Genomic DNA, 27,618 nt, shown 5'->3' with positions numbered 1-27,618 from the left:
GCTACACACTTTGTTCTAAGCACCACTTCCGAATTTTGATACATTGTATTTTTGTTTTTATTTGAACAAATATCTTGTGGTTTCCTTTTGATTTCTCTTTGATCCATTACTTGATTACTTAGAAGTGTATTATTTACTTTTGAAACATTTGGGGACTTTTCATATAGCTTCTTGTCACTGATTTCAGTTTAATATCTTTGTGTTATATAATTTCTTTTAAGTTTTTTTTGAGTTTAAAAAATGATACAGAACATGGATTATCTTGTTTAATTCTCTGTATGTCTCTGAAAACAATGTATATTCACACTGCTCCTGTTATATGGAGTTAAAATGTAAATGTAAGTTAGGTCAAGTTGATTTATACTGTTTAAGGTCTCTGTATACTTATTTTCATACACGTATTTTCTGTGTACTTGTTCAGTTATTGAGAAGAGGATTTAGATCTCTCTTACTGTAGTTATGAATTTCGCAGTTTTCCCCATTTTCTCTATTTGGTCAGTTTTATTTGGAAGGTCTCTTACTAGGTGCAAAAGTGTTTTGGATTTTTATATCTTCTTGACTAATAGGTTTCTTTATTCTGGCCATATTTCTTGTTTTGAAATTTATTTTGCTTGATACTAATATTTTGAATTCAGCTTTGTTTTAATTAGTGTTAGATTGATATTTTCTTTCCCACACTTATAGTTTTAATATCTTTGTGTCTTTATATTTAAAATGGATTTCTTTTTGCAGCATATAGTTTTTTTTTTTGTTTTTTTTTTTTTTTTTAATTTTATTTATTCATGAGAGGCAGAGGCAGAAGCAGAAGGAGAAGCAGGCTTCTGCGGTACAGGGAACCCAATGTGGAACTTGATCCCAGGGTGCTGGGATCATGACCTGAGCTGAAGGCAGACGCTTGACTGACTGAGCCACCCAGGCGTCCAGGCAGTGTGCAGTCTTGAGTTTCTTTTTTCAGTATTCCAATCTCTGCTTTTCACTGAGGTGTTTAGGTAATTTACATATAATATGGTTATTGGTATTGTTGCATTTAAATCTATCATTTGCTGATCCTTTTTCTTGCCTATTTCATCTTTTTTTCTTTTTCATTAAATTTTTTTATTATTTCATTTTACTGGATAGTAATAATTCTCTTATTTTATTGATTGCTCGGGGGTCTATGGCATACATATCTTTTAATTTATCAGCATCTGCCTTCAAATGATATTATGCCATTTCACAAAATATTAATAAGAAAATCACAGGGATGGGCACCTAGGTGGCTCAGTTGTTAAGCGGCTGCCTTCAGCTCAGGTCATGATCCCAGGGTCCTGGGATTGAGCCCCATTTCGGGCTCCTTGCTCAGCGGGAAGCCTGTTTTTCCCTCTCCCGCTCACTCGCAGTGCTTGTGTTCCTCTCTCTCTGTGTCTGTCTCTGTCAAATAAATAAATAAAATCTTTAAAAAAAATCATAGGGAAAAGAAAATGCATTTACAGTGGTATTCTGTATTTATTGAAAAAAGCTATGTATAAATGAAGCCATACAGTTCAAACTGGTGTTGTTTACGGGTCAACTCTTATTTTGCTTTTGCTTTTGAAAGATATTTTAGCTCAGTATAGAATTCTAGTTTAATTGTTTCTCTTTGTCTTCTTGTTTTCTAACTTGCATTGTTTCCATGAGAAATGTTTTCATTTTTATCTTTGTTTCGTAACATATAAAGCATTTTTTTTTCAACTCCCTGGCTGCTTGTATCATTTTCTCTTTATTGATGTTTTTTAATGGTAAGCAGTTTGATTGTGATGTGTATTCATGGATTTTTTTTCATGTTTCTTGTGCTTGGGGTTGATTGGTAGGTTTATTGTTTTCATCAAATTTTGTAGCTTTTTTCTGCTCTTGTTTCTTACATTTTTTCCCCTCCCATCCCACTTTCCTTTGGGTATTCCAATAACATGTAAATTAGGCTGCTTGACATTGTCCCACAGCTCACTCACTGATCTCCCTCCCCAAATTCCCTTTTAAACTCTTCATTCTTTCTGTGCTTCATTTTTGAGAGTTGGCTGAGTAAAAAAAAATTTGGCTTTTATGAGACACTTGAATATTACATAATTTAAAAAACATTCTAGTCAGCATTATTATATTTTATCATGCTGGTACAAGATACAGCTGTTGGTTGTTTCTCTTCCCTTTGCCTCTTTCTGCTAAATGTGGATTATAGAGCTTTTGTAGAATAATCTAAGGCAGCCATACTTCTGAAAAGATCTATTTCTTTGCTTAGCCTATTACAGAGTCATTGTGAATTCTGAGTCTGATTTAAAATTTTTTGAAGTTGGGTGTATTTTTGCTCCAGTGAATGTTACTTTGCAGGTATATTGACATTGCATCTTATCTGAGGACTAATAATTGTAGCTAGCCACAAAACAGAAATCATACGTATTCTAAATACTTATTTTATTTTATTATTATTTTTTTAATTAGTTTTTTTTTTTTAAAGATTTTATTTATTTGTCAGGGACAGAGGGAGAGAGAGCGAGCGAGCACAGGCAGACAGAGAGGCAGGCAGAGGCAGAGGGAGAAGCAGGCTCCCTGCCGAGCAAGGAGCCCGATGTGGGACTCGATCCCAGGACCCTGGGATCATGACCTGAGCCGAAGGCAGCCGCTTAACCAACTGAGCCACCCAGGCGTCCCTAAATACTTATTTTAAAAGATTCATTAAGTTGCCTGTAAATCACAACATAAACCAGAGTATCTATACATTTCCTCAGAGACTCTCAATGTGACCAATATGCAGTTTTATCTCTAGCGGAAAAGGGGGAAAAAGACTCTATTCAGTCAAGTACCAAATGAAGTAGTTAGTTTGTATTTTACGGGTTAATTTATATGGAAAATGTATATTTTTAAGCACTAGAATTGGTCCCAGAGTAGTGAGATGCTCATGTGAAACAGAGGAAAGAGCAGATTTATGGCATTATTGTGTCGCTTTCATCTCCTCCCCTCTACCCTCTCCTTTTACTTTATTCCACCTCTTGATTTTGACTTATTTTTGTAATGGAATTCCACAATTCCATATGATTTAAACAGCATGTTAGGGAACAGATACTCTTAAAATTAACTTAAAAAGAGGTGGACTAAAGGTTGGAGGTCTCTCTCCAAGTAAAACCGTATAGACTTTTTCCCTTTGTCGTTAGGTATAATTTTTTAAAAGAACTGTTAGAATCTTCAACTAAAGCTTTATTTTTTCTTGTTAAGACATCTTTGAGAGCTTTTCAACTTAGAAGATGTTTAAGTTTGTAAAAAATAAAATGCTGTGGTCTTAATAATGACTTTGACACTGAAATTTGCTTAATTTTCATTCTTTCCTTTCTTTGTAATACCTTTTCTTCCATATGCCATATTTTCATTGGATTTATAGACATACTTATATTTCAGGGATAAGCAAGGAATGGGAAAACTGACCAACCCCAATTTGGATTGGTATGTGGAAATGGATAGTATATTTCTGTGTTGTTCTCCACCTAGTTTTTTCTTCTTTACTTATTTGATATATGGACAGAGTACCTGAATGAAGAACATCGCTGTGTTCTCTTTAGATGACTTTTATTTATTTATTTTAAAGATTTATTTATTTATATTAGAGAGAGAGAGAGCATGTTCATGTGTGTGCACACAAATGGGAGGGGCAGGGAGAGGGAGAGAACATCTCAAGCAGACTCCCTGATGAACATGGAGCCCAAGACCGGGCTTGATCTCTAGACCTGAGCCGAAACCAGGAGTGGAGTGCTTAACCAACTGTGCCACCCAGGCGCCCCAGATGACTTTCAGACTTTACTTGTATGTGAGTGGGATGGAGAACCTCAGGTTCAACTCGAGTTATTAGAAAGAAATACTTGAAAAGTGAAATGGTATGGTTTCCAAAGTGACTTGCCCAGCATGGAAAACGTTCATGCTTCTAAAGTAATTCACAAAGTTTAAGCAGCTTAAACGTAATTGGTTTTCTCCTAAAACTTTCTTTGAGAACTTTGTTCTCTTTATGGCTTCTTGCTTATGAGAATAGTCATTCGCTTTTTATGAGATAATGTCTGTCTATTGTATTTGATGATTAAAATCTGTTTGGCAGTGAAATGATGTGAGGGGAGGATGATATGGGGGGCAAGTAGCAAAAGTAATAGTAATGAGTATTTGGTTTTCAAAACATTTGAAGTCTTCTTTCATTTCTCATTCTGAACATTGATTTTGCTAAAAATGCTAACCATTTTGAAACCTGATTTTATCATTCCTTTCTCATTTTCCTTCTTTATCTGATGGTTTGTATTGAGTGGTGGTTGTGTGTGGGAAATTTCAGTTTTGTTTATTTTCAGATTTTTTAATTTGTATTACATCAGAGATTTTAGAAGATGCATCAGAAAAATACTCATTTATTTATTCAGCAGAAATTTAGGGCTGCAAAAATCTCTGACCCAGTGGCCTTTTATTTTGAAGGACGTTGATTAATGCACATCCGTTAGAACACATTTTCACAGTTTCATAGTCATTTAATTTACCATTACTTGCATACACTTTGTCTCAAAATGATTATTAAGAACTGGAAACTAATTGTTTAAACAGATCTTTATTTTGCATTTTCCCCTAACATATTTGGATCAAGGGGATGACTGAGAATTGGTAGGGAATAATAATATTTCTAATTTTTTTAAATCTTAAACTGCAAGTGTAACTGTTCTTTCATCTTAATACTTGGAAGAAATTGATTTCTGTTTTTAAAGGGTTTAGTCTTTACCGTTTTGAAAAGCAGACTTCACCTGAATTTTAAAAATTCTTGCTCTGACCTGTGCTTATAATCTCATGGATATAGTCCTCTAATGAATTTGTAGCACCTTTTTCCTCTCTCATTGTTGCCTTTTGTGCTGAACATTAAAGCTGATTTTAATTTTATGACTAGGAAGTAGTTTTTTCTTGTTGGAAATTATGTTGCTTGAGAAACACATTCCTTCATTACTACTTACTATGCGTTGCTGAGTAACTATGACTAATATGTACTTTTACTAATTGCTGCAGTTTAAAGGTATTTGCAGTAGACTCATAATTTTTTTTACATGATTTTCTTAGGTGGATTTACTTTTAACAACTGAAGCTTTCATATGTTTTTCTTACAAGTCTTGTAATTATTATTATTAATATGCCCCCCCCCCGCCAGAATCTAATCAATTCTTTTTCAACTTCCTTTCTCAATGAAAATGTTAGACTTATACGAGCACTAGCAGCAATTCTATTTCTGGATCATTGAAGCGTTTGGAAGATACTGCAGCTCGATTTACAAATGCAAACTTCCAAGAAGTCTCTGCGCACACAACTAGTGGAAAAGATGTTTCAGAGGCTAGAGGGTCAGAGGGCAAAGGGAAGAAATCTTCAGCTCACAGCTCAGGTCAAAGGGGAAGAAAGCCTGGTGGAAGAAATCCAGGAACGACTGTGTCAGCAGCTAGTCCTTTCCAGCAAGGTATTAATTATGATGTTTTAGTTAAAATAAGTGTTCTTGTGATGATCAATACCAGTTAAGTTTTGTAAAAGAATTTATTTTTTATTTATAACTGATGGATCATTGGAGATTATTTTATGATTAGTTGCTGTAGTAAGATTACTTCAAAGATAAGTGTTCCTTGTTAAAATGTTCTTGGGACCTTTTATGTTATGACATGTGCTTCTAAAGCTGAACTGTAATTTTAATGTCTAAATAGATGTGGAATAAAGTTTAAGTTTGGGGAGAAAAAAACAATAAAAGCTGGAGTTTTCCTTTCTGCTCTATAGAACAGTCTTTCTTTTTAATGAATTGTTATCATTTACCTGTCCTAATTAAACACTAAAACAGTTAAATCATATATTCTTAGTAAGTAAACCAGTAGTGGGTAATTTGTAGGAATATAAATAGTTCTCAGTAAGTAATAGTTGTTGATTATTAATGCATTTGTTATAAAACTTGAAGTTTAAAGTAGAATTTGACTAAGCTTACGTATCTTTTGGTAAGGCTGCTATAGCAAGATGCCCATTTAATTTTGAATTTCAGTTTAACAACAAATTATTTTTCAGTATAAGTATGTCCTAGATAAATGCATGGGACATATTTATACTGAAAAAATAACCTGTTGTTTAACTAAAATTCAGAATTAACTGGGCATGCCATATTTTATATGGCAACCCAGTTTTATGGAAAACGGAATAACTCAGCTAGCTTTATAATCCATTTAGCCCTGTTCTAGGTATTGTTTTTGTGTTTTGAACTTGAACATAAATATTTTAAGAAATATAAATGTTAAAAACTGTTGGAGATAAATATATTAGTAAAGTATACAATAAATGCCTCTTCCCCTCATTTTTTTGCCCCCTAGGAATAAATGAGGGGGAAAAATTGTCTTTTTCTTTCCTTTAATTTTGCTCATAATGAAAATCTGAATATGTAGAGAGATTGTGTAGTCTGCTGATCCCTTATTAAAAAGTTTATTTGTATATTTTAAACTAAGCTACTTTGGTCTTCAAGATTTTTCAGTCCTGGACTTTATTTTTAATTTTTTTGCCTTATATTACAAAGAATTAGACAAGTAGAAAAGAAATAAAGTGCCAAATTTGCTGTTTTAGTTTAATAAATTTACTTTATATTTGCTGTTATTTTTATGCCACTGTGGAAAATAAATAGTAAAACCTTAATTATTTTTAATGTAACTTTATTTACATTTGAATGTGATATTAGAATTCAGCTATCTCTTTTATATAATTAAGACCTTATTTTCCACTGTTAAAATTGCATTTTTAAGTTTTTAATCTTTGAAGTACTAATCCATTTAGAAAAGAAATCCTCATTTTCTTAACATTCACAACGTTGAATTGTCTTTTCCTGCCTCTGTTGAGACACGGTATAGAATGTGTTATGTTTTCATATCTGAGGTAATATTCTATAAAAGTTTTAAAAGTTGAAATTTAAAAGTAGGGTGTTTAAGATGCTTGGTTTTGTTTTTTTTCATTGCAGGCAGTATGTGAATTTTAGAAAATATATGTTAAAGTATTGCATATACTAAATGTTTGAAAGTATTTGCTACACTGTAGTGAGCTTTTAACACCAGCTGTAAAAACAAAAATGTGTGGAAGAAAGACAGATGGTGACAGATCAGAATGGATAATAAAGAACTTCTTTATAGTTGCTAATTAAGTGGCAAATTACAGTTATCCTCAAGTGATTGATGTAATGTAAATGGCTTCTTAATATGTATGTTTTTCTATATAGACTTAACTTGAAAATACTCACAGAGGTACAAATAATTTTGTAAATTAATAAAATGGATATTCTCTTCAAAGAGTTAAAAATTTTAGACCTATTAATGTTCTTGCATAATAAGCCATTTCAGAAAAGCTTAAAATTTAAAAATCAAAACCTTGAGACTTCAGTTAAAAAGAAATTCTTTCTTGTGTGTGAGGAGAAAAATACTGTTGTAAATATTTAGGTTGCTTTATGTGTGATAACTTTTGAATGTGCTCTGCAATAAAATTTAACCCTTAGCTTGAAATTTCCCTTCCATTCCAATGAAACACTTTATTTGGAGCTTTTGTTCTTAAATACATTAGTTAAAATATAATATAGTTTAAGTTTTATGAAACATAATAGATGTGTGATCACAACTGAGTCTAAACACTTGTTACTTCATTTGGTGAGCATGAAGAGATGGTTTGGTGAATTAGGATGGTGGACCAAACTATTGTTTCATCCCAGCCGTATGATTTTTCTACCGAGTAGATAAGAACCTTTTAATCTCATAATGACATAGTGGGCTGCTAATGTTCTTTAAAGAGTGAGGAGACAAGCAGTTGTGAACGAGATTCATGAAGGCAATTGAACAATGTTAGTGGCTAGTTTCTTTTTGCAGCTTCATGGGTAGTGGACTGGGAGAATGTTAGGATATAGATTGGGTTCCATGTAATCATTATCATTTTATCAAATCCATGTTTTGGTAGGGTAGATTTAACTGAATAATAATGTTCACTAACATTATCTTCAAGTTAAAACTCAGAACTTAAATCTAAGCAACAACTTTTTGTTCTGGGTGTGTGTTGGGAACATTTAAATCAAATCTTTAGTAATTGAAAAAGAGGAAATTCTAGAATACAGTAGTAGTCTTGTCAAACTCTGAGACTTTGCTGTTCTTCAGTCCTTCCTCAAGCGTACACAGGTATTTGGGGGAACGTTGAGGAATGTTGTCCTAGTAAAAGGTAGGTTAAATGAAGCACATCTTACATCTTGGTCATTGTAGAACTAACAGCTTGCAACTTGAGTTAATATTCAGTTTAATAGGTATGAAATGACATATTTTTAGAAGATAATTTGATAGATCAACTTGATTTCAATAATAACCTTTTAAAAATTCTGTTACATAGTGATATCCTAAGTTTTATAGTTAGTTTTTTTTTTCCTCCATCTCTTTTTGATGATTGTATCATTTCTACTGCTCGTGGGAACTTTTGCATCCAATTTTTTTCTTTTCCTACCCCTCCCCCCCTTTTTTATTTTACTACAGGCAGTTTTTCAGGAACTCCAGGCAGTGTAAAATCATCTTCGGGAAGTTCAGTACAGTCTCCCCAGGATTTCTTGAGCTTTACAGACTCAGATCTGCGTAATGACAGTTATACTCACTCCCAACAGTCATCATCAACCAAAGATGTACATAAAGGAGAGTCTGGAAGCCAGGAAGGGGGGGTAAATAGTTTTAGTTCCATAATGGGTCTCCCTTCGACCTCAGCAGTTATTTCACAGCCTAAAAGCTTTGAAAATTCACCTGGAGATTTGGGTAATTCCAGCCTTCCAACAGCAGGATATAAGCGGGCTCAAACTTCTGGCATAGAAGAAGAAACTGTAAAAGAAAAGAAAAGAAAAGGAAATAAACAAAGTAAGCATGGGCCTGGTAGACCTAAAGGAAACAAAAATCAAGAGAATGTTTCTCATCTCTCAGTTTCTTCTGCTTCACCAACATCGTCTGTAGCATCAGCTGCAGGAAGTGTAACAAGCTCTAGTCTTCAGAAATCTCCTACATTGCTCAGGAATGGAAGTTTACAAAGTCTTAGTGTTGGCTCATCTCCAGTTGGTTCAGGTAGGGATTTGCCCATTGTTTTTCTTACTTATTCCCACCACCACCACCACCCTTCCTTTACCCCAAAAGGGAAATTCATTTTAAACTATTGTTTTGTTAATACATTGAGTTGCCAAATGACATTTACTTGTCTTAATGAAAAAAAAAAGTGTTAAGATCTTAGGAAGATGATTTGGTGTTTGGACAGGATGTTTGGCACTAATCTGATAGTTTACTTAAATATAGGCCAAATGGTTTATTGGTCACTCATTTCTTATGAAGTGCCTGCAGTTAATTTCCCATTTTTGTTTTTGCTTTGCCTGCACAGTATTTGAAACCCAACTCAGAAATCACAATTAAGGTGTGAGAGTTTCACATAGTTTGCACTATGTTTTTGGTTGGTGCTTGTTTCTGAGCTCTCATTTTCTAAAGTTTAAATAGTCTTCAGTTTCTCAACACTTAGACAAATTCTACTTGAATTTTCCATCTGGAATATTTTTCAGTGGTAAAATGATTTAAATATGTGAACTTTAACAGTTATATTTTATTTCAGAAGATATCAGAAATGATTTATATTCATTTTGTTTTCAAGTGTGTTTAACGGTTTTTTACCATTATCTTTATTATAGTAGGAATGAATTTATATATGTTGTTATTCACATCATTCAGATGCTTCCTTAGCCTATATTTTATATCATGAATATTGTCAGTTCTTAAAAATTTGAAGTTTCATGTTTTTAGACAAAAACTTAACAGTTTAGATATTAGCTAAATGTCAACATTTACCTTTTAAATTGATCTTGAATTTGAGGTAAATGGTTTTAAATAAGTGTTGTAAACCTGACCTGTTTTGATTTTAGATTTCTGGTTGTAGAAATGATGAGATTTTGGCTAAAATAAACTATTACAGATTTTATCAGTTCTATTAGTTGGTGGAGAGGATAGGTAGGAAATGGTATGGAAATATAATAAACACAATTTAAATGAAGAATGTTTATGTGTATTTTATAAATGTAGACTTTTGGATTGTTTTTATAGTTGTGCAGACATTAATTTCAGTAAGTAAATATCATTCTAAGGGAGAAAAGAGCATATGTAAAGGTCAGATGTGACAATTATTAACTATCGCTATCATTTGTGCCAGGGTCTATTAATGCTTTATATTTACTATCTTGTTTAATCCCCACACCAGTTTTATGAAGTAAGGGCTTTTTATTCCCCCTTTTTACAGCTGATAAAACTGAAACCCGGACAGGTAAAATAAGCTGCCCAAGATCACAGCGGGTGATTCTTTCTCTTTCTGTTTTTCCTAGCTAGCTTCAGTGCCACCTTGGACCTGTTGGACAAGTTGTATGTTTGGTTTTGAGAAATGAGTAGAAACTATGACAGGATTGTTTTATTAGAAGCGTTAAGAATGGTTTTAGACTAGACCATGATTTCTTAGTCTTGGCACTATTGACATGTCGGTTGGGATACTTCCTTGTAGTGCAGTCTAGGACATTTATCATGATTCGCAGCTTCTACCCACTAGATTCCTATAGCACCCAAATTTCCTTTTCACCACCCCAGTAGTGACAAGAAATGTTGGGGGTTTGAGGGGAGAGTGTAAAATCGCTCTTGGTTGACAACCACTATTTTAGGGGGGAATAAAACAAATCGTAATGAGAAATAAATCCATTGAAAAAACTTAATTATATTGCATGCTTGGATATACATTTTATGTATATTCATTTATTTTATGTATATTCGTATCTTTTCTTTCAGGCTGGAAAGACTTAACAACTCACCCTGGCCCCTGGTCACAAAAAAATAAATTTAGATAAATTTACTCAGAAAAAATGGAGTTCATACCGATTTTTAGTAAGATACACAGTAATCAGATGAATAACTTACTGAGAAAATTAAGCCTAAATTTGTTTTTGTAAGATTACTCACTGATTTCTTATACTTAGAAGCATAGTCTGAAAATTACTAAATTTCAGAAATTGCATGTGGATGCTATTCGAAATACACATTCTCAAATTAATGGAATTAAAATCTTGATTTACATCTATGAAAAAAGTTTCCTACCTGTTACAGATTTAGAGAGATTTTAGCCTTGAGAAATAGTGTTCTTTTCACAATTATTACTTCCAGAGGGCAGTGTTTGTGCTACATCTATGAGAGGAAAGCATGAATTTATATCCCTTTTACCTCACTACTAGGTAACGAAATTTAGGGAGAAACTCCTATATATATTATTATTTCATGGAAATAAAAGACTTACATTTAGACTTCCTAGGATTTTTTTTTCCCTTAAAAGTGTGCTTAAAAATAACTAAAGATCTTACATTTTGTTAAAGCCATAATTGTGCACTAAGATTAGTTACTTAAAACTATTTGAGATAATATATTCTTTAATTTTACACATTTTAATAAAAGTTTTATGACCAGATCAGAGCACACCCTATTGATAAACTTAGTGTTAGAAAGTCTGTTCTTACTTAGAAGAAACTGGCTAAATGCTGTGGGTATTTAGGAATTATGTCCTCTTACTCAACTAAGTTAAGAATTGCTAACTACTGTTAAACATAGTATGTACTACAATTGTCTTAGGCACCTGACAAGCATTGAGTATTATTACTTCTCGTACAGATGAAGAAACAGAGACAGAATTCTCTTAGCTCTAAGTGGTGGAAAAATGCATTTTCCTTGATTCCAGAGACCCTCACTTACAAAATTCAAGGGGTGTTTGCTGATGAAGGTTTTCAACCACCCTAGTATAATGTCATTCGTACTTTAAGCAATGGAGTCTGTGAGAAAATTTGAGCCAATTATTTCACTTTCAACAATACTATCTCCCATTAGTATGAAAATGCTAAGTTTTCTTTCAACTGATTTTAGATAGAGATATCATTTAGTAGCTGTAAAACCAGGAAACTTTCTTCCCACATAAATAAGTAGGAAGAAGCAATGTATACCAAGTACTGTGTTACCAAGAATTATTTTTGCATGATGCCCTTTCCAAAAGATTTGTTTGCTTTCATGACAGGGTGATGATTTAGTAATGATGAAGGTGACCTTTGTAAGCATTTGTTGGCTATGATGTTAGACTGTAACACACACTATTTAATCCTGGCTTCATGAGGCTAGGGGCTGTGTGTGTCATGTTCATCACTGTCTCCTCACTGCTAGCACAGTACTTTGTATGTGATAAATGGTAAACATTAAAAAAAATGAATGAATACTGTTAGTAATCACTGAGAACATATCATATAGTTAGTAATATCCGCTGTGATTTGTACTTGACTTCCAAGTGTTCATAGTTTGATTGCAAGTGAAATTATTTGTAAAGCTTTTCATGTAGTATTATAGACCAGTTAAGGATGTGTTAATTAAGTTGGAAAAGACCATGGAGAAGTTGGAATTTAAATTGTACTTTGGAGTAGGCAGAAGAAGTCCAGCAATATTAACAGAAAAGAAAGTAAAGTTATATTTCAGGGATAAAACTAATAGGAACATCTAATTGGCAGGATAGTTGGAGGTAATGTTGATTAAGTAGGGCAGGATGGGTTTATGGAAAGTTGAATGTCAAGCTGAAGAAATTAGACTTAACAGACTACTGGTCTTAGAATAAGCATCCTGTACTTAGTTCTGGCCACTTAACTATTAAAAGAATTTTGTTGACATTAAAAAATACTTTGCTTCCATCAGCTTACACTAATGGTAATATATTTGAGAGCACCTAACAGTTCCTAAAGAACCCTTTAATTACTATCTTATTTATTCTAAGAATAATCTTGTGAAATAGGCAAGGCAGCTACTATTACTGTTGTAATTTCTCCAGCTTTACCACAACTAGGATATATAGCAGAAGTAGAATCAAGTACTTATGATGTGGTTGTCTTAAAATTGTTAGAAGCATTGACTTAACAGTAATCAAAATTCTATCATGACATACTCAAATTATAGTAGCATATATGAAGCAGGATATTTATTCTAGGAATCACAGGTCCTGTCAGAATAGAAACCCAGAAAACACCTATACATTCCGGGTCTGATCAAGGGTTTGTATTGTAAGATTTTTCTTGTAATAAGTTGAAGTACATTCTAATAAGTGATTTACTGTTACAGTGACTTGCATAAAATGGGGGGAAATCAGTGTGTTGTTTTAAGTGGCTTCTAAAGGTTGTAAGTTTTGGTGTATAGATAATATTAAGCTTTTAATTGAATTCCTTCCTATATATTCTTTTTGAGATCTTAAACAAGTAGGACTTTTGGAACATTGAAAATTAGTACAGCATTTGGAAGGGTTGACATGTTGTATTTGTCCTTTTCCTTTTTCCTATTTATCAACCATATTACAAGAGAGTTTATAATTTACTAAAGTGAAAGTTTATGAAGAAATTTTTTTCTTCATAAAAAATCAACATCTTATTATTTTCTCTGAGAAAAATCTGGTATTCATTAAATGATAAGTAGTTGATGATTTAGCATTAACATTACTATGTCCTTTCGAAGTTTGCCTGTTTTTTAAAAATCTTAGTCTCTAGTTCTTTAATATAATTTGGTCATACCTTTCCAAGTTAAGATACTTGAAATCTGTTTTAGTGATGGAATTCTTTAGTGGTCATAAATGCTATGAAAGAAGATTCTAGGAAGGTAGTTGTTTGATTCTGACCCCAAGTATTTTGTGATAAAGTCTTACAGATTTCAGGGAGATGAGTTATTAATATGAATGGCATACTTCAAGAGAGGTTTGTTCTGGGTTCTGAAATATGAAGGTTATGAAAGTTTAACTTGAACCCATGTGACTATGAGTTGGTTGTTATGAGATATATCCACTTAGGTTAATAAAATGAAATTGAGACATCTTTCCTTGGTAAAATATTTTAGTTAGGAATAGACTGATTCTGTTAACAAATAAGGGAATCATGAAGATATAAAGATTAATCTAATAAACTCACAAGAGTAACTAATACAGTATTGTAGACCAAGGAGTAGATACAGTTATTGAATATACTTTAAGCCCATCTTAATGGCTCAGGTTCATGATTTTATATGAATTGGTTATATTGGGTCATAAATGAAAGTCATAGGATATTGGGTGCTGCTAAGACTAAGATTATAATATACCTTGCAGTTTGTTTCCTTGAAAAATCCTCTGATTTTTGTTTTCTTCTTGATGATTTGAAAATTTGCTGGCCCTGTACCATGGATGTCTTTCTATAAAAGTCCCAGATCAAAGGGCAGAATAGCCATATTATAGTTTCTTCCCCCACTGAAAAAAATCCTTCTATTGTTATGAGTGTCCTTTGATTATTTTTTGCCACCACTCTAAACAGGTTACCCTTCCTTTGTAATGTACCATGTCAATCTCTTCAGTAGCCCTCACTCCCTTTTAAAATATCACTTGAATTTGTTAATGACCATTAAAGATGGCAGATTCTCCTGCCATGTCTTGGTTTTGAGTGCCATCTGGAAAGGACTTACACTAAATTGGTCTAAAGGTTTGATTCTTGGACAGTATCTAATGTAAATGATTAAAAGTGAGTGCTGGCTTGCTCTGTCTTGCTTTGTCTTTCTTATTTCAAGTCGTTTGGAGTGGGCCTATGACTGGACTTGACTTCTGAGGTATGCGTATGGGTAGATATGTGAGTGATGGTTGCCTTGAAGACTCTGTTGTATGCATGGTTTCTAGAAGTCATGTTTTTGGTTAAGTAGTATCCAGAATAATTCCAGATATTCTTCTTTTAAGAAAAATTGGATCAATAGTGTTAAACACAAAGGAGTACCTATTGTTTTCAAGATTAGCAGGCGAGGTCCTTTGAGTCACAGACTTGATCCTAGTTTTATCAGTTATTTTTTTCATTTGGAATGTCATATAGAAATTTATTTTTCATTTTCTCAGCACTCTTTTGCTTTTATATTGCTTCATGTTATCCTCTGCTTGTTCTCCTCATTTGGGTGGAGCAAAAGAGTAAGAGTAATGGTTTATTCATTCATTATTGTTGTAAAAAATGAAAGGTACAAGAAAGTAAACAGAGTGTAGTTTAACATGCTCTATGCTGTGATATAAGTCATAGATTTCTGCTCAGGTATAAACTAAGTAATTTTCGTACTTGAATAGTAAATGGATTGACCACGGAATTCAGATGTTTTTGATAAATTGTTCTTATCTAATGAATTATATAAAACACATTAGTGTGTTAACTATACTCCCTCTTATTATAAATCTGTTTTTTCTTAGACACTTGTCTCACATATTTATTTGTAAGCCCTATGTGTTTTCCTCATTCTTTGCACACACACACATTCCCATACTATCCTGTTTAAAGATCTGTGAGAATTCTATCATGTTTGGTCCTTCTACCCATCACATCCCAGGTACTGGCTTATAATTTCTATTCCCACCTTTCTGTTTGCCCTTCTCAGCTACACTTGTAGGTGAATGTTTCCCTGTTTTTCTGGCCTGTTTCTTTTTCTGTCTTGAGTCACTGGCAACTTCTTTGCTGATTTCCTTTCTCCTCCCTCCCAACAGAAATTTCCATGCAGTATCGGCATGATGGAGCTTGTCCAACAACTAGTAAGTTGTCGAACTGGGTTGGTAACCCAGGCTTTTTGACTTCTACTTTAATGTTTTTTTCTATTATATTATGCCACCAATGAACCTCTAAATTTCAGTTTTCTGCTATGCAAATGGTTCTTAATTGAGTAGATTTTTTTTTCCTCCTATACAGAGAACTTGCTGCTTGTCCTGTGTTCAGGATCCATGTTAGAGTCACTGTGACCAAATTTTAATTATTTTTGGCTTTTTAATATGGTGCTTCAGTTGCAGAATTGTGACTTCTGTTTCCTGTTGAAGTAATATTTTCAGAATTTGGTTTCCGCTGATCTTAATGTTAATATAATTTTTCAGTATTTGTATGTTGGCCTTAGATAGCTTTCTTGCTTCAGCTTCTATATCTGTTAAGACTGTTATACTGAAGTCTAAGAAATAGAATGTTTGATTAGGTTAGATGATAAAATGGAGTTTTTCTTTATAATGTTACTGAGTGTACAATTCTTGAGGTAGATTTACCAATATAGAATTGCATCCTATTGATACTTTTACCAAGAAAGACATTACAAAAACTATTAAACAAACGGCTTTTTAAAAGTAATTTTACGTATATATTTTATTACTAAGAAAATTTGTTACCATTATGACAATATATCTAATATTTTACTTAAATTTATTAGGTGATAGATTAGCAAATGAAATACAATATTTAGAAATTTTTACATGTAAAAACTGAGCCAAAATTGCAGTTTTAATGATTCAAACAATGATACATAATAGACTTACTGAGATTTTATTATACTGATTCAGTCTATGCCTATGTATTTCTTTTGTGTGTTTGAGAATGTTCTTAACCTGAAGTCCTTTTTTCCTTACTTAAAAGCTTTCTCAGAGTTGCTGAATGCAATACACAATGGTAAGTTTTATTAGAATCTTCTCTGGTGGTTCATTTATCACAAAGGTTGCCTTTTATAGCGAACCCCGATTGAAAGCTTGCATGTTCTATTGATAAGATGAAATCCAGCTCTGCCGTGAGTCAATTGTTAAGCCCCTTAGTGAAAAGTTTTTGTAGATTGCCCACAGGAGGATAATAGGTCAATATAGTTCATCAGTTTAGCTTTTATTGTCTCTTTGTAGGGCAAAATGATAATAGTGTTGTTCTAACTTCATGAAAGTCTTTTTTCTATTTTTGTAAATAGTTTCTCTAGTTCTTTTGAGCTCTCTTTTGGCAATGCAGTTAGTAATTGGTACCTACGTCAGGAATTAGCTGCTTCTTCCAGCTTGAAATGTGAATTTTGTTTGGGGGATTTAAAAATATTAGTGTGTATAATACTTTTATTATTTTGCCCCTATATTTTACATACTGAATACATGGAAGATACCCTTTTAGATGTTGTCCAATTTGGAACCAGGTTTTTACGGGGGAGAGATGCATTTTCTGCAGAGTTGGGTTCTCTAAAATCAGGATATGAGACAAAAATGCTAGCTTTTTTCAATTTTGCAGTACAATGAAAGTCATTTTTGCAGAAATGTTTGAGTGTTTCTTCAATTTTAAAAACCCTTCTTTAATACTTTAGTGATCAAAAAAAATTGAACTCAGTGTCGTTTTTGTTGATTGTTTTTGATGATTAACTTATATGACTTTTCTGTTTAAGATAGTTCATGTGATCCAAAGAAGTTTTGAGCACATTTTTTAAGCACTTTTTTATTAACTTTATGAAATCTTGCATATTTTGGTAATGTGGTTTAATGTAGTTGATTTGTGTTGTTTGGATTACATTGTCAGATGTTTACAGATCTATAGCTAGCAAGAGACTAAAGGTATGATGAGCAGACGTAGACACTTGTGTTGATTCTGAGGGCGGGGGTGGTCAAGATGGGAAGCACATTTTACAGATGATCATTTTATTAATGAGTACTTTTATTTCTAATTCTTGCTTCCTTGTGTAACCTGGAACTGCAGAGTCTCAAATAATGAATTTTCCAGATAACATGGAGCTCTTGAACTTTAGGTATCTAGAGGAAAAGGAATTGGAAGCATTCTTGAAAATAAACTAAATATGTTATCATTCTTCCATGGGGAAGTATAAAAACAAGAGTTTTTAACATCTTTTTCAGTTTGCATGGTTAAATCTTACTCTTTAATTTTGGAGTATAGAATTTAGAGACATGCTGAAAGTTTGAACAAAGCATATGCTTGAAATAAAAGAGATATTGTGGGGAGCAGTTGTGGATTGCCCCCCAAATCCTCTACCATTATTAGCTGACAAAGTACTGGATTGTTTCAATTTAATGAGACTGTTGTCATGTTTTTCTGTATGGGTGAATGAAATTAATGTCATGGGATTAATATAATGAACACATTTTCTTTAACATTTTGTGTTTTACATGATTGTGTCTGAGAGAAAACACTGTGGTAGTATACTCAGATACTTATGTGTTCTTAGTCACATGATCTAGAAAAGTGAAATAAATAATGGACTTTTATATTTTTCTTTCTTTGTTTTATATCTAGAAGTTTGTACCTTTTGACCTCCTTCATCCATTTTGCTTCCTATCCACCTCCCCTTTCCCTAGGCAACCACCAGTCAGTTCTCTATATTCGTGAGTTTGGAAATATTTTGGTTTTGTTTTGCTTTACATTCCATGTATGAGATCATATGATATTTATCCTTTCTGTCTGACTTATTTCATTTAGCATAATGTCCTCTAGGTCCATTCACATTGTCACAAATGACAAACTTTTGTTCATTTTTATAGCTGAATAATATTCTGTTGTATGTACATATAGCGTATTTTTATTACCATTCACCTGTTGATAGCCATTTAGGTTGTTTCCATGCCTTGGCTATTATTAGTAATGCTACAGTGCACATGGGGTGCATATATTTCCTCAAATTAGTATTTTCATTTTCTTCAGATAATTATCCAGACATGAAGTTGCTAGGTCATATGGTAGTTCCTTGAGGAACTTGCAGACTTTTCCATTTTGACTGTACCATTTTACATTCCCACCAACACTACACAAAAGGTTCTCTTTTCTCCACATCCTGGCCAACACTTAGTAGTACTTCTTGACTTTTTGATAATAGCTATTCTAACAGATGTGAGGCGATATCTCAGTGTGGTTTTGATTTGCATTTCCCTGATTATTGTTTTTTTTTTTTTAAGATTTTATTAATTTGAAAGAGAGATCAGGATATAGGCAGAGGGAGCAGCAGACAAAGGGAGAGGGAGAAGCAGGCTCCCCAATGAGCAAGAAGCCTGATGAGGGGCTGGTTCCTGAGGACCATGGGAATTATGACCTGAGCCATAGGCAGCCACTTAACCAACTGAGCCACCCAGGCGCCCCCTGATGATTAGTGATCTTAAGTATCTTTTCATATACCTGTTGGCTATCTGTATGTCTTCTTTGGAAAAATAGCCATTCAGATCCTCTGCCTATTTTTTAGTAAGATTGTTTGGGGGTTTTCTTGCTTTTAAGTTATAGGAGTTTTGTTTTTTTGTTTTTTGTTTTTGTTATTCTTTTAAGATTTATTTATTTGAGAGAGAGCACGGAAGAAAGCATGAGCAGGGAGGGGGTTGGTGGTAGGAGGGGCAGAGGGAGAAGCAGACTCCCCGCTAGGCAGGGAACCTGACATGGGGCTCGATCGCAGGACCCCAGGATCATGACCTGAGCTGAAGGCAGACACTTAACTGACTGAGCTACCCAGGCACCCTTAGTTATATGAGTTTTTGAAATGTATTTTAGATATTAACCCCTTATCAGATACAGATTTGAGAATGTTTTCTCATTCAATGCATTGCCTTTTTATTTTGTTGATGGTTTCCTTTGCTATGCAGTACCATTTTATTATTTTTTTTTTTATGCAGTACCTTTTGAGTTTGGTATCCTTTACTTGGGGTTTTGTTTTGTTTTTGTTTTGGTCAAACTCAAAATATCATGACTAATATAAAGGAGCTTACTGCCTATGTTTTCTTCTAAGAGTTGATGGTCTTTTGAAAATTTATATTACTCAAATCTTCAATCCATTTTGAGTTAATTTTTCTGTACAGTGTAAGGTGGTGGTCCAGTTTCCTTCTTTTGTATGTAGTTGTTCAGTTTTCCCAACACCGTATTGAAGAGACTGTCCTTGTATATTCTTGGCTTCTTGTAAATAAATTGACCCTGTATACATGGGTGTTTTTCTGAGCTCTTCATTGTGTTTCATTTATTTTTGTGTCTGTTTTTATGCCGATATCATACTGTTATGATTACTAGGGCTTTGTAATGTAGTTTGAAATCAGGAGCGTGAAGCCTCCAGCTTTGTTCTTTGTTCTCAAGATTGCTTGGACTAGTCAGGGTCTTTTGTGGTTTCATACAGATTTTGGGGTTGTTCTATTTTTGTGAAAAGTACTGTTGGAATTTTGATGGGGGGTTGTGTTGAATCTGTAGAGTGCTTTGAGTAGTATCAACATTTAAACAATATTAGTTATTCCAATCCATGACTATGGAATATCTTTCCATTTATTTGTGTCTTCAGTTTCTTTCATTGATATCTAAAGTTTTCAGTATACAGATCATTCACCTTCTTGATTAGATGTATTTCTATGTATTTTATTTTATTTTACTAAAGATTTTATTTATTATTTATTTGACAGGCAGAGATCACAAGTAGGCAGAGAGGCAGGCAGAGAGAGAGGAGGAAGCAGGTTCCCTGCTGAGCAGAGAGCCCGATGTGGGGCTCGATCCCAGGACCCTGGGATGATGACCTGAGCCGAAGGCAGAGGCTTTAACCACTGAGCCACCCAGGCGCCCTGTATTTTATTTCTGATGTACTTATAAATAGGAGTTTTTGAAAAAGATTTATTTATTTGAGAAGGAGAGAGTGTGCAGGTGGAAGGAGGGGCAAAGGGAGAGAGAGAATCCTCAAACAGGCTTTTTTGCTAAGTGCAGAGCACAGTCAGGGCTTGATCCCAGGACCCTGAGATCATGACCTAAACCAAAATCAAGAGTTGGTCATTTAACCAAATGAGCCACTCAGGCACCCTTGGGGTTGTTTTCTTAATTTTTCTTCTTGGTAGTTTGTTTTTAATGTACAAAAACACAACAAATTTTGGTATATTGATTTTGTATCCTACCACTTTACTGAATTTGTTTATTATTCTAACAGGTTTTCTGTTTTTTGTTTTGTGAAGTCTTTAGGGTTTTCTGTATATAGTATATCATCTGCAAGTAGTGACAGTTTTACTTCTTCTTTTTCAATTTGGATGCTTTTAATTTCTTGATAATTGCTCTGGACTTTTTAAAAATTTAAGTTAAATGAAATTTCATTTCATTTTAAAGATTTATTTTATTTATTTATGAGAGAGAGAGCAGGAGCAGGAGCAGGAAGACGAAAGGGAGAGGGAGAGAGAATCCCAAGTGGACTCCTTGCTGAGAGCTCGATCTCATGACCCTGAGATCGTGGCCTGAGCCAAAACAAAGAATTGTGCACTCATCCGACTATGCCACCCAGGCACCCCTCGACTTATATTTTAATTACAAAGACAAGCATAGGAATGATACCTGGTAAAGTGATATTTTGCTTATGGTGGCTTGAGGAAGAATCACTTGGATTTAGTTGGGAAAAAATCCATGTTTTTTCTCTTTTTTCTTTTCAGGTGTTAGTTTCTTTTTTAAATTGTTATAAAATACATATAAAATTTGCCATTTTAACCATTTTTAAATGTATATACAGTTTGGTAGTGTTAAATATATTCACATAGTTGTACAGCCAGTCCCAGGACTTCTTCATCTTATAAAACTGACACTCTATAGTTAAACAACAGCTCCCATTTCTCCCTTCCCCTCTTCCTAGGGCAACTGCCATTCTACTTGCAGTTTGCATGAATTTGACCATTTTAGATACTTCATATGAATAGTCTCTTACAGTATTTGTCTTCCTGTGAATGGCTTATTTCACTTTGCGTAATATCCTTAAGGTTTATCCATGTTATAGCATGTATCAGAATTTCCTTTCTTTTTTTAAAAGAATATTTATGTATTTATTTGAGAAAGAGGGAGTGAGAACATGAGCTGGGGGGAGGGGCAGAGGGAGAAGCAGACTCCCGGTGAGCAGGGAGCCTGAGGTAAAGGCCTGATTCCCGGCCTCCAGGATCATGATCTGAGCTGAAGGCAGACACTTAATCGACTGAGCCACCCAGATGCCTCCAGAACTTCCTTTCTTTTTAAGGCTGAATAATATTCCATTGTTTGTATATACCATCGTTTCATTTACTCTTTTATCTGGTGAGAGACTCTTGGGTTGGTTCCACCTTTTGATCATTGTGAATAAGCTGCTTTGAAAGTAGATGTGCAAATATCTATTTGAATTGTCATTTTACCCAGAAATGCAATTGCTGCATCATATGGTAGTTCTATTTTAAAATAGGGTGTCATGCTGTTTTTCATAAGTGGGTGCACCATTTTGCATTCCCGCCAGCAGTGCACAAGGGTTCCAGTATTTCCACAGCCTTGCCAACACCTATTATTTTGTTTGATTGTTTTTGGTATAACCATCCTACTGGGGATATGGGGTGTTAAATGTTAGATTTTACATTTTTTTCTTTATTATATTGAGTATTAAGCAATAAAAAGCTTAAAACTTATCAGTGGGAAAGGAAGAGAAAAAGAATTTACATTTCATCTTATTCTATATTCATTCTCTATGGTTGCTGTAACAAATTATTGCAAATTTCAGACAGTATAAATTTATCATCTTACAGTCTATAGGCTAGAAGTCTGACTTGGACTCACTGGGTTAAAATCAAGGTGTTGGCAGGCTTTGTTCCTTTTTTAAGGTGCTGGGGGAGAATCTTTTTCCTTACTTCTTCCAAATTTTAGAGTCCGCCTGCCCCCCTCCGACCCCAGTAGCACCATCCTCTGTCTTCAAAGCCAACAGTTTTGGGTGGAGTCTCTCTTATGCTTCTGCCCTCTGATTCCCAGATTCAAAACTAATGACAACTTGGATGATTTGATTGGGCTCTCCCAGACAATCCAGGATTCCAGGATAGTCTCTCTGTGTCAGGCTTCTTTATTTAAATACATTTGTTTAGTCCTTTGCTGTTTAAGATAACATATTAATAGGTTTTGGGCAGTAAGGCATGAGCATCTTTGAGGAGGGAGCCATTATATTGCCTACTGTATCTGCTTCATCGTTAATTAACCACCTTATTACAAAAAGGTATTACTGGTTAATCTAACAAGATAAAACATAAATATTTATGCACCCAATATAGGAGCACCAAGTATATAAAGGAAATATTAATACAGTAATAGTATGGGACTTTAACACCTTATTTACATAATTGGATAGGTCATTGAGACAAATTCAATAAGGAAACATCAGCCTTAACACACTAGACTGGATGGACTTGAACGGATAATTTGTAGAACATTCCATTTAAAAACAAAAGGGTATACTAATTCTTCTCAAGTGCACATGGAACATTTTCAAAGATAGATCATATGTTAGGCCATCAAACAAGTCTTAATAAATTTAAGAGGATTGGAATTATATTACACATATAATTTCTGACTACAGTGACACAAAACTAGAAATTAATTACAGGAAGAAAACTGGAAAATTGACAGTCATGTCAAGATTAAACAGCATTGCTACTGAATAATTAATGGGTCAAAGAAAAAAATCAGAAGAGAAATAGTTACCTTGAGATAAAAATGGAGATGCAACATACTAAAATTTATTAGATGCAGCAAAAACAGTTTTAAGAGGAAAGTTCTTAGTAATTAATGACTACCTCAAGAAACAAGAAAAATCTCAACATAACTTACTCCTCAAGAAACTAGAAAAAAAGAACAAATGAAGTCCAGAATTTTAGAAAGAGGGGAAAAACAAAGATTAGAACAAAAATAAATTAGAGACTTAAAAAGACAATAGAAAAAAATCAGTGAAACTAAGACCCGGTTCTTTGAAAAGATAAAATTTGATAAACCTTTAGGTTCACCAATGTAGAATTTTCTCTTGAGTTCCAGGCTCATTTCCAACAATCTAATAAATCTCTCTTGTTCTTATATATTCCCATTCAAAGCCTGCTTCTGTTTTCCTTATTTCTGTGGGGATTTAGTCACCTGGATCGGTTATGCTAGAGAGTTAAGTAAACTCTGCCTTCTCATTTTCTTGGTTGTCATTATTTTTAAAGGTTTTTTTCCTGTTAGTAATCATTGGTTTTTCCTGTAAAGGAAAACTAAGTTTTCATTGCTTCTACTTAGGTATTCCTACATAATTTGCCATTTGAACTCTTTCAGCAACCTTCTAACCTTCATTTCATTATCTAGCTGATTCTCTAGGTGCCACCAGAATCAGTGGCTTATTTAAAAATGCCTATCAGACCATGTTACTGTCTTACTTAAATTCTTAAGAATTGTCTGGTATTTATGAGATAAAATGAATATATTTTAGAATGGCATGTGGAGTTTTTCACAATCTGCCTCTTACTCTCCAGTCTCATCTCTTCTTTTCAATTTTATATTTCATTAGTATAACCTACTTGTAATTTCATTCTGTACTATTCTTTGCAAAATCTATAATTTAGACTTCAGTAGTGTCTGCTGGTATGATCTTCCTTCTTTATCTACTGAAAGATTTTAAAAGTAAGCATAGTTGTGCCTCTGCAAAAGTTTTTCTGATAACTTTTGAGGGAATTATTCTTAAGCAAACACCACAAACTTCTGGGTTCTCATATGCAGTGTTCTAATGCTCTTCTTCAGTCTGTATCTACTGCTTCTCTAGGCAATTTTTGTTTATTTGGTTCTGTGACTTATATCTTAGTCATATTTATTTTAGTCATATTTGTCTCACCTTTGTGAAACAACAACAAAACATTTTCCGTTAGACATTTGAGGCTTTGTGAAGTTTTAAAGACTGGATTAATTATTTATTCTCTAGTATGTGATAGAAAATGTTTTATTATATAGAACTTCATAAAATTAAAGTGTTACCTCACTGAGAATTGTTTAAAGAATTTAATGAAGGTTTAAGAACCAAGGAAGTACTGTGTATTAATTAATAGCCATAAGTGTTGAATGTTAAACATATATCCTAATTTGATATTTTTTGGAGAGAATCTTAGGACTTAATGGTGGTGGTTCTTCTGGGTGTGTCCATATAATATTACAGAAACTCTTGAAATTGGTGCTTTCTGATAAGGAAATAAGATTATCATCAATACAAAGAAAAATACTTCTAGGAAAACACTTAAACCAATAAAAAAAAAAAAAAAAAAAACCAGATTAGGTGCAGTGGGATGAATTTTATGTGACCAGAGAACTTGAGAAAGCTTTAAGAGTTAGAGAAATAATACTAATCTTATTGTCTCAATAAAAGAAAAAAGAGAACAGGTAGGACAAAGATATAACGTAAAAATCTTGTAGTAAATTTTGGAAACTTTTAAGGCAAATTGGAAAGACAGAATAGTCATTTAAATATCTTAAAGATTTGTTTATTTATTTTAGAGAGAGAGAGAGAGAGAGAGAGCGAGAGCGCGAGCCCATGGCAGAGGGAGAAGGAGAGAGAGAATCTCAAGCAGACTCCCTGCTGAGTGCAGAGCCTGATGTGGGGCTCTATCCCATGACCCTGAGATCATGACCTGAGCTGAAATCAAGAGTTGGGTGTTTGACTGAGGGGCAGAGAAAGAGGGAGAGAGAGAATCTCAGTCAGGCTCCACACCCAGCACAGACCCCACTGCGGGGCTTGATTTCAGGACTCTGAGATCATGACCTTAGCCAAAATCTTAACCTTCTGAGCCATCCAGGTGCCCCTATATGTTACTTCTGTAGTCCATTTGAAATCTAACATATATTTGTCTGGTTTTCATTGTTCTGTTTCAGGTTGTGCTTTTACTCTAATACTTTTTAGGCTGTTTAACAATTTATTTACCAGTTTTTCTTACTAGACTATAAACTCATTTAGAGTAGTAGGAGTTGGGTTTTATTCATCTTTATTTCATTGGCATTTAGCTTGTCATCTACTCGATCTCCATAAGTGTTACATCATTGTCAGTTCCTACACAGTCCTAGAGGAGGTTTAATATATTCTTGGTAATACGTTCCTTTTCTTTGGGAATTAAACTTTGCATTAGGCAGTTCTTGTTTCTCTCAGAGTAGTAACTTTTTCTTTGCTGCAGTAATGGAATTTGCTTGTGCGTTTGTCTTGGCAATTCTCATTTTTAATATAATTTTGAAATAGTAGATTAAAGTAGCTAAAGAGCTTAGATCTATTTTCACCAGCAGTATATTGCTAATTGATTTCTTTGCCCCATTTACTATGCTTTTAAATTTTCTTTAATTATGGTACTTATAGTTTGTCACGACCGTGCTCATTAAACAAATCTCATTTGATGGAAGAGGCAAAGTAATGTCATCCAATTATTCATAAATATCTGCTATAGGATTGAGAATAAGTATGAATGCTAATTGATTTTACGGGTGAATGTTCTTCCTCAAGAATGGAATCCTACTCAGGTTTGTCATAATAGTTGTAGGAAACTAGATCTTTGTTCTTTACATGTGTCCCTTCTTTATTTCAGGCAAGCATTAAGAAGGTAGGGGTCTAAGAACAAGAGATGAGCACTCAGGCATAACCATATCCTGTTAATCATTTGAGATTCACTATACATAATGAGATACTACTGATAGGAGAAGTTGTTACTATGAACATTGTGGAGATTGAGAACCATTGATCTAGATCATTCTAGATCTAATTTCTTTTTAATCACAATAGACTTGATTTTCCTTCTCACTTGATATAGTTGGGAGTATTCTTTATTTTTATACAATACATTGTTACATTCCAGGATGCAGCAAATGCTACTGTTTGTTCCAGTGTTTGTTCCTGTGCAGAAAGGAATTTGACTAATACTGTATAGCCTTGCTAAGTAGTTTAAGACATGTATTTTAGATAAGACAGTAAGACTGCTTCCATTTCAAGTCAGCCAAGCTGTTTGTCTCTTGGATCACTCTAAGTTTCTGGAAGATGGGCTTCAGAGACTCTTAAGTGATAAACACAGAAGGATATTAACATTTGGATGGTGAATCAGCCACTGGGGAGAAAAAGTAATTCTCAGTATGCACGTTAACTACTACAAAGCAAAATGAATTTGTAAGTGTCGCATTGAAACTGGAAGAGAGACAGAACCTGAAAAGTGAAGGGATTAGTGTAAATGGAAGTGAATTTATAAGAATTACTTTTAAATTAATTAAATGGTAATGTCATTAACAGTCTATTTAGAATGCCGCCTTTTTTTATTTTAGTGAAAACAAATTTATAATGATTTTTAAATTTTCCATAGTTTTGTGTTTATTTTTTATTGTTTTGTTTTACTTTAACCCCCCTTTTTTTTTTAACTTTAGCCCCCTATAATGTCTTAAATTTCTCAACTTATACCTGTATGGTAGTTTTTAGAAACTGGTTATTAAAAATTCAAAATTAAAGTATGTCTTTTCTTTAGACAGAGATGACAATTCTACACTAACAAAGCAGGAACTTAAATTCATAGGTATGTACCAAATTCAAACATGGCTTTAAGGGTAACAGTGTTAAATTAATCCTAATGTAGTTTAGAAACCTCCTCATATAAAACAATAGTAGTATCTGTAGTCCCAAAAATGGTAACTGAAAGGAATTCTCCATAATTCTGGATGGTTGGTGGGGTGAACTGTTACCATGTTCTTATTGTTGTACACTTTTGGATTTGTCATATAGTCTAAGACATGGTAGGATGGATTTTAGGATTTCTAAAATTATTTACCTGACAGAGTCTAGATGCCTAGACCTTTGATTTTTAAGACCACTTTTTACATCTATGATCCTTCTCTCTCACTGAGGAAAAGAAGAATCTGAGACCATATTCTATGATTTATAACAATTTTCTGATTCTGTAATGTGTTTTTCAAATATTTCTAGATCAGTTGAGAGTGAGTGTGTGTATTCTGAATCCACTCTTCTTAACCCAGTTAAT

General features: G+C 33.6%; 1 protein-coding gene across 1 annotated transcript in view; it reads left to right on the top strand.

Annotated features, from left to right (window-relative positions):
* Positions 1-27,618, top strand: part of LOC111155496 (MLLT10, histone lysine methyltransferase DOT1L cofactor) — a 234,588-nt gene that overhangs the window by 160,967 nt on the left and 46,003 nt on the right. Inside the window, exons 10-15 of the mRNA XM_022515655.1 lie at positions 5,215-5,467; positions 8,529-9,098; positions 15,598-15,642; positions 16,502-16,534; positions 18,196-18,222; positions 27,109-27,156. Coding sequence (XP_022371363.1) covers positions 5,215-5,467; positions 8,529-9,098; positions 15,598-15,642; positions 16,502-16,534; positions 18,196-18,222; positions 27,109-27,156 — 976 coding nt within the window. The remainder of the gene's footprint in view (positions 1-5,214; positions 5,468-8,528; positions 9,099-15,597; positions 15,643-16,501; positions 16,535-18,195; positions 18,223-27,108; positions 27,157-27,618) is intronic.

Source organism: Enhydra lutris, unplaced genomic scaffold (genome assembly GCF_002288905.1).
Source record: "Enhydra lutris kenyoni isolate GAN:26980312 unplaced genomic scaffold, ASM228890v2 scaffoldscaffold42, whole genome shotgun sequence".
Taxonomy (NCBI): Eukaryota; Metazoa; Chordata; class Mammalia; order Carnivora; family Mustelidae; genus Enhydra; species Enhydra lutris.
Note: the sequence above shows the minus strand (reverse complement) of the source record. Positions and strands in the feature narration are given on the sequence as shown.